The following is a 13,737-nucleotide window of genomic DNA, read 5'->3' as shown; positions in this document are numbered from 1 at the left end:
CTTTATTAATTAAAAGCAACAATCTTCATTTTCTAGGAGAGCAAAAAAAAAAAAGTCATCCTGGGCTAGCTGTTCTTCCTGATGCAAGCCTAACTTCACTGAAGAAGTTTTTATAAATATGGACCATTGCTTCTGCCAGAAACAGCAACCAAAAAAAACAGAGCCAGATTCTACCACCACAACTCTTAGGAGGATTCCTCTACTTTATCTGTTCTCTGCCAAGAGAAAGTGTAGTCATTGAGAAAGCATGAGTTTATCCAGCGGAAATGAAGACTTTTAGCATTAATAATACAAGGTAAAATAAATTATAGCTGAAAAACTCCAAACCATCTGTAGACACAACTTTGCAGACTACTGTTTAGAGATACTCAACTACTGTAATGCATCCTTCACACTTGCCAGAACTTGCTACAGCTGAACTCTTGCTTCTGAAAGCCTGGTAGTAGCTTTTCTAAACATAAGTAACCAGGAGAGGTACAGGAGGATCAAATTAGGGAACATTTAACCAAACTGGATGGACACAAATCCACGAGACCTAACGGAGTGCACTGGTAACAGCTGTGGGATCTGGCCAATGCCATGGCAAAGTCTCCCAATTACTGCAGAAAGGTCATGGTGATCAGGAGAGGTTCCTGAGAACTGGACAAGAGCATACCGTGCTACTGTCTCTAGAACAGCTTGGAGGACAATCTAAGGAGCCACAGGCTGGTCAGCCTCACCTCAATGCAGAAAAAGTGACAGAGCTTCCTGGAAAACACTTCCGAGCCAAGAAGGTGATGGGAAGTCATTATTATGGATAAGCGGAAGTCATGCTTGGCCAGCCTGACAGACATTGATACGGAAACAACTGGCAGTAGAGTGGTTTATCCTGACTTCAGCAAAGCTTCCCAACTTTTGTTTTCCAGAGCACCTGCAGAGATAAATGGATGAAGCCAAGACTAGCTAAGAGGACTGTGAGACAAAACTGAAAACTGACTAACCTGCTAGGCAGAAAGACACTTAGAGAGCTAGGACACTTCACTATGGAGAAGAGGGGACTTGGACAGAATCTTATCATTGTGTATAAATACCTGGAGAGGAAAGAGAGTGGAGGAAAGAAAACAATCTTCTCAGTGACAATTGGTGAACAGACAAGAGGGAATGGTCACAAATTGATATACGAGAATTTCCAATTAAACACTGAGGCTTTTTTTTTTTCATCTTTTAAAACCTGCAGGTGACTGAGCACTGGAACAGACTGCTCAGGGGCATTGTAATATCTTCACCTTTGGAGGTGCTTAGAAATCTGATGGCACAATATTCTGTGCAACCTGCTCTGGTTGGCTTCATTTTGAGAAGCAGGTTGGACTAGAGATCTCCAGAAGTGTCACTTCTAATCTCGAGATTTGTGTACTACAGGCTCTATAAACACTAAAATAAGGCCAAGAGATGATTGGAAAATGTTGTAATGTAATTTTACTGTCTGTACAGAACTCCACTGGCAGTCTAATATACCCATAAGAGCACCCATGCTCTCAAATCATGCTAAAAATAGATGAGGACCTGCAGGCTTGTTGGCTACAAAAGAGGACAGTCATAAATGAACCTGAGGAGGAAGGTCAGCTACTAGATATCTTTGACATAGAAGAGCATACAGTTAGCTTCAGCTTGATGCTAGCATGACTAACTTGAATGGACATCCTCCTGCTACAAGGCCTTTTTCATACCTCTTTTAGTATATCCTGAGGATTCAAAAATTCTAAAAGCTCAAGTTGTAATAGAAAAATCAACACTTTTCAGACAATTAAGCAACAGCTTATTGTTTCCACAACCTTATTAAAAAAAAAAAAAAAGTTATGCAAGACCACACTTGGAGTATTGCACCCAGTTCTGGGGACCATAGCACAGGAAAGACATGGACCTGTTGGAGAAAGCCCAGAGGAGGACCACAAAAATGATCAGGGCGCTGGAGCACATCTTCTATGAGGACAGGCTGAGAAAGTTGGGAATATTCAGCCTGGAGAAAACTCCTGTAAGACCTTATTGCAAACTTTCAATACTTAAAAAGAGCTCCTAAGATGGGGACAGACTTTCTAGTGGGCATGTTGCAATAGCAAAAGGGGTACCAGTTTTAAACGAAAAGATTTAGACCAGATGTAAGAAAAAATTGTTTTACAGTGATAGCAGTGAAACACTGGAACAGGTTGTACGGCAAGGTGGCGGATACCCCATCCCTGGAAACATAAATGGTCAAGTTGGAAAGGACTGTGAGCAACCTGAAGCTCATTACAGGGGAACTGAGCTAGATGACATTTTAAAGGTCCCTTCCAACCCAAACTACTCTATGATTCCATGTTGATGCCACAAGCAGCCTCCACATAAAGTATCAAAAAAAAGGCAGATGAAAAACTGGAATAGAAATACATTTTACTAGGTACTACAGAAAAAACCCAAAAACATCTGTTGAGTACATCTGTTCGTGACGAGCTGTTGCCTTTTGTCTTGCCCTCCAGTGACAAACAAGGTCAAGTACTGCCATCATTGCATCAGAGTCAAAACAATATAAAAGCCATGAGCACCATAAGAAACTCTCAAAAAAGTGCACTGTCCCACAACAGCATTACTATCTCTCAAGGATAGGAATAAAGCAAAATACTCACCCTAAGTAATTATTACACAATCTAAGAAAAATTTCCAAGTTTCTCTGTGTAGCCGCTTACACAGAAAGAGGATTTTGTGCAATCTGGCAATAAAATAGTATCTGAGCCTTAAATAGACAGCATGCTTCTCCCCTATGCAAGTAGTCACACAAGTTATAAGAGTCCGGACTCCCCATGAACTGACAAGATTACACTTGTCATGTGACAACTAGACTTGATACAAATTCTATTTTTACTGTGAAACAAGTGATCAAAAGTGGCTCTTCCTAGTTAACTGTCTTTGATGTTAAGCCAGTGTCTGGACTCCTCTATCTCTCTTAAAACAAACAAACAAACAAACAGCCAACCTCATAATTGCTCCTTTTATAATATCATCTGCAAATTTAATTTGGTTTTCTTTTTACAGGAACAAAGAAGGAAATTGAGGAAGATAACTTTTAAAATAGATTCACTGAAAACACCTTCCTCCAAGCTAATGCTGCTTGAAAAGCACAGCATTACTGCAGCTATTATGCACATTTGTACACAAATCCCTGAGAAAGAAAATTATTTCAGATGTTGATTTGACAAATTTATGTATTGCAGACAGGAATTTCCTGATTCAAAACATGGGCATGAAAAAGAGCTTCCTGTTGCTCACTTTACTCCAAGCGTAAAAAAAAAAAGTCTCCAAAAGGCAACAATTTTCCCATTTCCTTAAGGCAGAGATCACAAAAGCATATAGGGTGAAGACAGCCAACAAATTACTTTTGTTGAGCTTGGATACTGGCACAGAGTTGGAAACTTTTCCTTAAATACCTGTTTGGACACAGCTGACTCAAGCATAACACCAAGATGGTAACCATCTCCTTTATGCTTCAACTCCTTCAAGGAGGTCTCACATAAACCCATCCTCAATGCTGTGATGGTGCTAGAAGGCACACAGGTAGATTTGGAACTAAATTGAGGGCCACGATCAGACAAAACTAAAGATTTTTCCCCCCAAGGTCACCACAAAACTAGGAGTTCTCAACCCAAACGGTACTTGAATAACAAAGTCCTGCAGCTCGGCTATCCCATCACAACCTGCATATCCATACACATCAAAAGTGTTGCAAATTTCTTCTTCTCATCCAGAAGGAGCAGATTTTACTGGGCACCCACCACCCATTCTTCAGCTTTTGAAGGTCTCTACTTCTTAATTTATCCTAATTTAGCAAAGCACATGTCCTGTATTAAAAAATAGGGCATAGCTAATTATAAAATGAAGAGCTGAAATAAACCCCTTTGCACACTTCAGGCTTCAAATGTCATCTACTGCCCTCTGCCAATCATTTTTCTAAAGCAAACAAGACACACAAAGGAGCAAACCAATTCCTAGTTAGGAATTGTTCACAGAAGTAAGGAACCCAGAAGTGGCAAAAGGACTGAAACTGCCAAAAAACTAAGTTTGCTGAGGAGTTTTTTGGGGTTAGCAGTTTAGACTTAAAACCGCTTACCCAATTCTGAATACAAGTTGATTTTTATTTCTTCCCCGCTCCCAAGGAATGATATAGTATCAACTTCAGTTTGGATTTTATGAAGTCCAGTTTGGTTGAAGGATGTTCAAATTCAGCTTAGAAAAGTTACCAAAGCAGTCTTGTCTCCTTCCATGCCTTTGGGGAGTGGGCAAAAAAAGGATGAGAATGTCCTGGACCCCTACTACCTTAGCTGAGACAGGTCTGCTGGAAGCTTTCCATGTCATGCATCCTCAGCTTGAAAGTTTAGTCAGCCGTCTGACTGGTACCCAGTTAACATTTTTTTTTTTTTTAAATGTACAGAAGAGCATCCAGTTAATCTTGCACCATGCAAAGCTACCAGCCAAGTTAAAGATAACTCCCTACAGCACAGTTAGTTAGCTAATATCTATTTAAAAAAATAAAGTAAAAAAAAAAAAACCACAACAGACCCTTCTTTCCCCAGAAGCATTTTATGAAAGAATAGCATTTTATGAAATAACATGGATGTTAGTCACTAAGTTACTTTCTAAAAAGCTATTGATAAAAATCAACAAGTTTTAAAAGCCTAAATATCCCACAAATCTGTAGCTTTGTGCATGTGTATAAACACACACATTTGAATTGCACACACCCTGGTCATTTTTTAGAAAAGAAAATTCTGTTTTATGAAAAACTGACAGCAGGACAGCAGCTCATTTAAATGCTGTGTCCAACCCTCCTCCTGCCCCTGCCATGTGATCCAGACAACAACATGCAACATAAGCACTGAGCTTAGAGCAAATTTACTTTTTGGAGACAAACTGAGTAAACACACATACACACAATCATTTTGCATTGCTCACTTGACAGTTGGATAAAAAATGAACATCACAAGCAGTATTTTTGAAGTTTTTGTTAAAGAGCAGTTGGCCACTGACAGACTGCAAATTCACTTTTAAAGAAACAGCACTGCTTGAAGGATTGACATTTGAATATTGCTATATTCCACAACTTCGCTGTTAAGAAGCAAGTCTCATCTCTCTGAAGGTAGCTGAGTGAAATTCAGCCAGAGGTAATGTGCAAGAGCCGACTCTGGACAAGTACCAAAAAGCAGAATACAGTCACACAAGTGCAACACCAAAAGCACTACTAAGCAGCACCCTGATATTTACAGTAGTGGCATGGATGTTAAGGCTAAAAAACAAAGAATCCCCCCACCAGAACAATAAAATAAGACAGTAGTAAGTGAGATATACTAAACTTCATGTTTAACAGGTCAAATAGTAATGTGTAAATGCAACTCAGACATCAAAACAAGGTGAGGAAAAAAATGCACAGCCTAGGAGCCTTTTAGCACCCAACTTCATGAAACTCTTGACTCTGGGAACCTCATAGGGCAGAAAATAATAAATACCAGAAAGAAATTCTGTCCTTGCTTCTGAAGATGCACTACACAGGTAAAATACCTCAGGGGGGGGTGTCACAATGTTGTAATTAAATAATGAAGTAAAAGCTGATTTGTTGCCTTTCCCACACCCTTACCCTCATTAAAATTCCCCATGAGGCTTCACAGATTCTAACCACCAATAGATATAATTGGTAAATTATTATGATTCAACTCCTTAAACAAAGGCTACCATGGTACGCTGTTTTTCACAGCTGACATTAAGTACTGCATGTGAAGCAAATCCAGCAACACTTTGTGCAGAAACAAATCCTAACATTTGGCAAAATCTATAGGCCATGAATGCCAGAACTTTTGAATTAAAAAGATTTCCATACACAACATCAGGTGTATCAGAACACTTGTCATCACCGAATTAGCAGAGATCTACTTTGAAATGAAAGGCAGCATTCACACTGAGTGAGTGTGCAACAGCAACTTCAAGAAAAAGGACAAGTCTGAAAGCCTGGCTCTATAATGCAGACCTCGACCATGTTTCCCAGCTGAAGGGACAGATTTGAGCAGGTAACCTACTCCAAAATGAACACAGACTGACCCCTTCTCTCCACAGTGCTACATGCAGGCAATTCCTAGAAAGTTTTAGCTACTGTATACCAGGTCACACATCATAATTAACGCTGCCTTTGTGGAACCATGCTGCCTGTGCTTTGTAGCAACTGTATCTCATGACAAAGGCAGGTTTCTGTGCTGATGCACGCTTTAGCGGAAACTCTAAGATCTCTGCAGGAATTCTCCCTCCAAGTGGTTTGTGAATAGAAAGTACCAGAAATAAAAGTGTGGACAAAGAACATTTTCAAACGAAGAACAGAGTGGAAGTTACTCCTAAAGAGGTTGCATTAAAATCTTCCCAAATTAGATTCAGATTCAAAAAGAAAAAGTTTGTCAGCAAGGCTTATGATTCAGAAAGGGTGTTGATTTCCTTGTCTAAGGTGCTGTTTCACCTATTTCTCCCATAGTTTCATCTGTTTTTCCCCTGCCATCCTCTGTTCTCCACAGCACTGGGCTCCCATGTTACATCAAGTCTTCCATGATACATTTTAGCTGATCAACTTGATCATTGTCATCAATCCTTTCTAGACCAGCTTCTGGAAGGAGAAAGTGCAAGAAATGCCCGAAGAAAGTTTTATCCACAACTACAGGATTTGAGACAGTTGACTTATTAAAAAGACATTCTTTCATGTGGTCTGAGCATCAGTATTGTCAAAATTTTGTACCATCATTTAGTTTCTCTCAAATTTGACTGGTTCTGAGGTCTCAGTTATTTTGCAAAACAGCAATTTCACCTCAATGCCACCACTTCCTTGCATATGTAAGAACATGGATTGTTCCTCCAACTCACATCACAAAGCCAATTTCCTTGTATTACAGAAGCCTGCAGTTTTAAAGTCCTTCCCTTGAGGATGAGAAACAGCCTCGGGTGGAAAGAGGGACAGCACCCAGTTAACCTTTTTCCCAAAGGTCCCATGCCAACAGCTGGCACGACGGTCAGCACCCACCCAGCCTCTTACCCAGTACAGAAGGTTTTTCTGGGCAGAAACATTACAGAAACACTGCCAAGGTATCTGATCAACTTGGCAATAGCTAAAGGGCAACATCCTGCAATTCAGTCCTCTCATCTGATGATGAGTAGTGTCTTGTTTGGTCAGCTGCATTACATTTTAAGACAGGTCCTTAAACAGAACACCTGACTTTTGATAGCTTCTACAACAAAAGGCTGCTCTGTCCACTATCAGACACAAGGCCTCCTCTTATTTAAAAACCAAGCAAGGAGCTAAGTAAGTGAGAGAAAGTACAATGATTTATGCCTATGGCAAGAAAGTGAAAGACAGCAGTAGGACTCTGATTTCCATCAGTTTATCTGCATAGGCAAAAGCCCTACAAGTTCCATGATAAAGTGTATTTCTTGCTACAGCATCAGTAACACTGCTCAAAGACAACTGCTGGAACACTTTCAGAAAGACCCATCTCAAGCTTTAACACTTCAGTCTGCATGCTACAACAAGCCTGAAATCTCAAGCTCCACATCTTTTTCATGTGAACAGATTTCCAGGAATAATCTGCCTTATAACATTTTAAAAGTCCAAATGAAAACTAGGAAAGTAAATTTGTATTTAATATTTTACATTTAAAAAGCGGTAAATTGCTGTAAACAAAGTTTTGTTTATATATTAATTTATTATAATTCCTTAAACAAGTATTGTGTTCATATCCCAGCTACATGACATGATTTTTCATGTAAGCAATTTTATTTACATTTAAGCTTCATTCAGAGCAAGTCTTAGCCTTAGAAAATTAAACTAATGGAACACAAAACACATTCAAAGGCACTGTCAGTTATATACCAGACTATGTACTGATTTTGACTCCTCAAATATCCAACTGTCCGGTGCATCTTAACATGACAATTGTAGCTTCCAGTAAAATCACATTCAATAAAGCCTTGGCCAACCAAATAAATAAAGGCAGTCCAGTGCAGTTTATGTGATCAGTCACAAACACTGAGCTGCCTGAGATTATCACATATACTGCACAGATGTGAACGTCAAAAAAAATTTATTACTGGTAAGTGCAACAATGTAGCAATCCATGTAACACCCAATTTGCTGGTCATAAAAGCTCTCTATTTTAGAAATGGTATCTGGAACAGGAGTTATCCTTACTGTAGTGTATCTGTTCAACACTGAGATGAGAATCAATTTGGGCAAGTTCACAAAGTTCTGCAGTTCCACAGCAGATAGGAAGGAAAGCTGTGTGAAAAAAAATCCAGCCATTTTAAAAATCATTTGTAGCTGTCTTCCTGAAAACTCACCTAATATATCAGCAAGCAGCAAATGGGAAAACAGCCTTTAAGACGCTCAGCTAGCAAAGGTACTTTTCTCCATACCTAAAATGACATACCATAGTGCAGCCTACAAAGCCCAATAGGCTGAAAATTGTATGCCACAGATACTGCTCCACAAACTTCCAAATGCATATTCAGGTTGCTTCTAAAGTACACAGAAAATGGTGTTACCCCTCCACCTGAGAGCATAATCACATCCTACTAAAAAGCAACTTTTTACAGCAATTGAGTCATTTGCCAAAGGCACCAAAAGCCTCAGCAGTTTATTTAAAAATAAAATAAAAACAACTAAAAAAAGAGCCTCCCTTTATCAGGTTTAGATTTATTCTCCTCCACACCACTCAGGAAACAAAACTAGTATGAGAGTTTCTCCAAGTTTCTCAGTAACTGGTGATGCACAGAAGTTACCAGGAAACATGATCTATAAGGCACATTAATGATGAAGTTTTGTTCATGGGGCTTGGGGATCTTTTAAGTTTATTTTAACTTTGAACCACTATTCTACTTAATTCTCAAGACAGATAATGGTCTGCACTCCCAGGATCCAATCTCCACTCTGAATGAAGGTGAGAGGTGAACTAAGAACACCCTGGTAGTACAAGTCCTCCTCTTCCTCACAGTGCCTATCAGCTACTTCTGGAACAGTTAATCTCTCCTTCCCCTCACTAAGGGCTGTAAAAAGACTCTGTGTCAGTCATATTCTCCCCCAGAAAAACTGTACATTTATTGAAGCAATCAGTCTTCTGAAGTCACAGGAAAGCTCAGGCATGCACCCACTCCTTCCTGTCATTGAGGTGAACAACCCCCAGCAGCATGACAAGAACTATCAACAATGACCCTTTCAACTCTGGTGAAAAACTAAGATTTCCCCTTTCAGGAGGAATCCAAAGAGGCTTTGATTGCAACTTCCAGGTTCACCTCACTTAAGCAGGAGTTTTTCTAGAGATGGTATCAATTGACTGAAACCCCACGACAGGAAGAATAGCTTTAGATTAAAGCATCTGACTTCAGCAACTCCTCAGAAAGCAGAGCTCATTTGGCAATAAATGAAAGGAACTGCAGAATCTGCTCTAGAAGTGGCGTCTTTCCCTTTTCTTTTACACAATCTTCGTGCATATTTTGGATGCAAGAGGTGTATTCTTTGGCAGATGCCATCTGAACTCCTAAAGAATGGAGCAGACCACAAGATCTTCTCCCTCACTCCCCTACAAACCCCCAATAACAAAAAAGGGGGTGGTAGTGATCCTTTACAGTTGCCCAATATGCCAAGAGCATGGCATACATCGTACAGAGTTGCCTAAATACTTGGAGGGCAATACATATAGAAGTCAGCTAGAAGTTAAAGAAAGCTTAAAACCAGCTGGCAGGAAGACAAACTTGCTGTTCTTGCCATTGGTTTGCCTGCCACCAGCTGACTGTTGCAGTAGTCCTTCACACCAGAAGCAAAGCAGCTGAAATTCATCCCTGATGCAACTCCAGAGAGACTAATAGGTTTCCACAAGAGCGAATCAGGCCCTGTATATCTAAAACCAAGCCCACTAAAGTTTCACTGAAGCGAAATTGCAGGAGTACAATCTACGGATAACAGCTGGAGAACATTAACTCTCCCCCCAACCCTTGCCGGGGTTAATTTTTTTCTTTCTGTTCAGACAGGAAGCAGTCATATAGCATACTGCATAATATAAGGATCCTGGGATATAAAGACGAGTTGAAAAGGATTACAAAGAACATTCTACAAGTTTTTAGAGTTAACGCTGCCATGAGCTGCCTTCGAACAGCAAGCCGCGCCGCTGCCCCGACATCATGAGCTGAGGCAGCACTTAAACTCCTATCTAATAACAAAATAAATAAATAAATAAATAAATAAATAAATAAATAAGGGTGTTTTTAAGGGGCACAGCAGGAGCCCAAGAATTGTGTTGCGGATCGCGGATGTGACTGGGCGGGGGTCGTCCCAGGCGGGGAGAGGAGGACTCCGCCGCGGCTTCCCCCACCCGGTCACCCCCGCCCGGCCGGGACGACCCCCGCCGCCGCTCCAGCACCCCTCTCGCCGCCGCCAGCTCACCCTCGCTGCCGTACTGCTTGCCATTGTTCGCGCCCATACTGCCGCCCTCATGCTCGTCGCCGCTTTCCCACGCCGCCGCTCAGCATCTCTACCGCGGGGCGCCCAGCGGCCGCGGCGGACCGAGTGCAGCCCTGGGGCACTGCTGGGGGGAAGAGCCCCCACAACTTTTCACGGCGACATGTCCAAAGCAGCCTTGCTACTTCCTCCGCTTCTTCCCGGGTGGCCGACACCCTCCCGTGCCCACCTCACATTAAAAAAAAAAAAAAAAAACAAAAAAAAAACCACAAACTTTAAAAGCAAAAGAATCAAAAAAGCGATGTATCGAGGCGTCCTCCCCGCCCCGGTTTCCAGCCGGGGCGTCCGGGCCAGGAAGGCGGCTCCAGTTATAATCCACAAGCAGGACGGGCGGGACGGCCTCCCGGCGCTGGCTCCATCGCCCCGCGGCTGGCGCTCGACTCCTCCGATGCTTCAGCGCCGCTCCGCCTCCCTCCTCCTCCTCGCAGCCCTGCCGCTGCTGCAGCCGCCTCCCCCGGGAAGCCGCCGCCAGCCACTTGTTGCCCGGGGCGGGAGGAAAGCGAGCCTCCACCGCAGACTTTTGTTAGCGGCAGGCGCCTCCTCCCGGCGCCCAGCGCCGCCGGGCCGGGGGAGGGAGGGGATGGGGATGGGGATGGAGGGAGGGGAGCCCGGAGCCGGCCCCGGCCCTTAAAGACACAGCGCCCGGCACGGCCGCTCCCCGGCCGTTCTCCCCCTGCCCCCCGCGCTGTCCCAACAGAGCGGCCCGGCGGGGACGGCAGCGGGGGCTGCTCGCAGAGACCCGCCCAGGACAGCCCTGCCCCGGTGTCCTTCCGACGGGCAGGACTGGGCCTCCGCGTCCCGCACCTTCGCGGCACCCCCGACCCCGTGCAACTCGCTGGGGGCTGACAGAATGTCGCCCTGTGTAGGAGGAAGCCGCGCAGCAGGGTCGCTATCTTCTCGTTCCCTCCGGCTGCTCCGGAGTTCGCGCTGTTTTTTTCCTTGCAAATTCCCACAGTCACTCAATTCCTGAGAATCACTGCCGGCCTTTGCCGCCACATCGAAGAAAAAATATCCGACTGTTGAACATTCCCCGAAGTAGTTCTTCAGGTATCCCATAGGGATACATCTCATCCCCTGGGGTGAGATGTTTCTATTTAATTCAGCTGTCTTAAAAAACAGTTTCTGGTTCTTTCACCCCAAAAGGTAGACTCTTAGACACTGGGGTTGTTAGGGGTACTGGACGTCGTTAATGGGATAAGTGCCTTTCCTGAGTGCCGCCCACGCAAACAACGGCATTGGGAAGCAAGGATTCCACAAGGAGAGCCCGCACCGCCTCTGCCCGGCCAAAGGGGCTGGCTAACAAGAGACGCTGTCTAATGGGAGTGAGGATAATACTGTGTGTGACCAGGTTAAAAACTGCCAGTCCCAAGAGGGTACTTGCCCCCAGTGGGCTAGCTAAGAATATCAATTTAGTTAGCTAAGAATATCAATTTAGTTTGCTCCACACAACTGCTACCCAGATTAAGCGTAAATTGGGTGTCACCAGTGGCTTTTTGGGAAAGAATCAGGTTTAAAAGAAGTGAGAAAGAAGGATGAAAGTTTGTGATAGGCGGAGAGACACTAGAGCAGGCAATCTGGGTTTGGTGCTGGTATCTCACCTCTGCCTTGGGCTGATGGCGCTGGCTCTCTGTCTGGTGGCAGGTCAGGGTGTAACAAGCAGGGATCCCCAGGTGAGCAGGGCGGGTTGTGGCACTTATGTTAGCACAGGGAGCAGCACAGCTATATGTGACTGTACCTGAAATGTGGTTACATGGGTACCTGCAGGACAGGTGGGGCAATAGAGGGACCCACACTTCCAGAAGAGGACTGTCAGCTTGCAGGCCACGCAACCTGGGGAGTGGCATGCCCAAAGCAATGCACGTTTGAGACTAGGAGTTTTTAGGATTAGCTTCAAAGTTCTTTACTAACATTTTGCAAGTATCTGTGGTTGGTCTTTATGTGTTGTATTGCTCATACTAGCCCCAGCAGAGAGCTCACTGATTGCTAGGTCAACATGTCCTTGTTAAACACCACATTAATTCTGACTTGATTAAAACCATGAGTTGAGCAGTTTTCCCTGCACCACACTATGATCTTATGTATGAAAAAGTCTGTCTTCCTAAACAGATCACAACTCCCACAAGACAACCACTGCATGTACAGATAATTCTGAGCTAATTATATATTTGTCAACTTATACAAATGGCATGTGAAATGGCAGAGGCAAAGTATCAACACTGACAGCACTACAGAAAAGGTGTCTAAAACCCGAAGTTTTGGGGATGGGGGGGTATTTTTTTTTTTTTTTTAAGTGCATTTTCATTAAGAGGTGGGCAAATTGCCAGAAGCTGAAATAGGTACCAGCAGCACAGGTGACTGATCAGTCATCAGGCAATGTTTATGAGGCTCTAATCCCATTAGATACCCATCATTAACTTTGTCCTTGTAAAAAAGTTTTGGTCCTGATTCAATACTGAACACAACAATAACAATGCTGTGCAAGCCCTCCAATTCTCAAAAATCAGTGAAGGTCTAAGAAAATAGTGTCTTCTGGGGTCACACTCATCAAATGACCAGACTTGGACCTTTGAAACAAAATACGAATCACTCTAAAAATAACGGTTTCTGTAATCAAAGGTTAATTTCTAAGCACTAATATGAAACAAACAGTACTGTGCCAAAGCAGGCAGGCCTTGACACAAGTGTCTGCTTTTAACATCCTCTACTTTCCTTTTGAGAGTTACCTGTTCAGAGGCAGGGCAGGGGACGGGGGAGCAATGTGCCTTCTGTAAGACAGTAAAAGGTTGTGGGGCAAGGTTAATATCTGCACACACCTGAGCCCACAGACTGCCAACAAACACACACATCCAAGAAGTTTTTTTCCTGCTCTGTGGCACCCCAAATACTTGTTTGGAGTGGGAAGTTTGGAGTTGGCCTAGGAACTCTCCTAGGCAAAGTAGAATGGTAAAGAAAAAATGTAGGGCTTTTACGGCACAGCAGCCTACCTTTGTCCCTCAAACCCTCACGCCCAACTCGGCCGTGGGCCAGCACACCCAGCCACAGCATCCCCCCCACCAGGGCTGCGGGGCAGTGCTGGTCCCCAGCTGTGGGACAGCACATGCGGGCTGAAAACAGCACGTGTCCCTGCTCCATGTGCAGCACAGCTGTGCTTAATTCTAGCCTGAACTACAGCGATGGGAGTACCCGCTGCAAAC

The 13,737-nt window shown here is 43.5% G+C and overlaps 1 protein-coding gene across 2 annotated transcripts in view; it reads right to left on the bottom strand.

Moving 5' to 3' along the window:
- The window catches only part of FBXL7 (F-box and leucine rich repeat protein 7), a 173,867-nt gene extending 161,640 nt beyond the window's left edge, over window positions 1-12,227 (bottom strand). Inside the window, exon 1 of one of the 2 annotated variants that reach the window (XM_040083721.2) lies at window positions 12,142-12,227. Coding sequence is in view for 1 of the 2 variants with exons in the window: in XM_040083717.2 (XP_039939651.1) it covers window positions 10,469-10,505 (37 nt within the window). In the remaining variant the exon portion in view is untranslated. Of the gene's footprint in view, window positions 1-10,468; window positions 11,021-12,141 lie in introns of those variants that run through there. The other variant, XM_040083717.2, reaches the window with a different exon arrangement.
- Between the last annotated feature and the right edge of the window lie 1,510 nt (window positions 12,228-13,737).

Source organism: Hirundo rustica, chromosome 1 (assembly GCF_015227805.2).
Source record: "Hirundo rustica isolate bHirRus1 chromosome 1, bHirRus1.pri.v3, whole genome shotgun sequence".
Taxonomy (NCBI): Eukaryota; Metazoa; Chordata; class Aves; order Passeriformes; family Hirundinidae; genus Hirundo; species Hirundo rustica.
The sequence above is the reverse complement of the archived record's forward strand: the minus strand, read 5'-3'. Positions and strand labels throughout refer to the sequence as shown.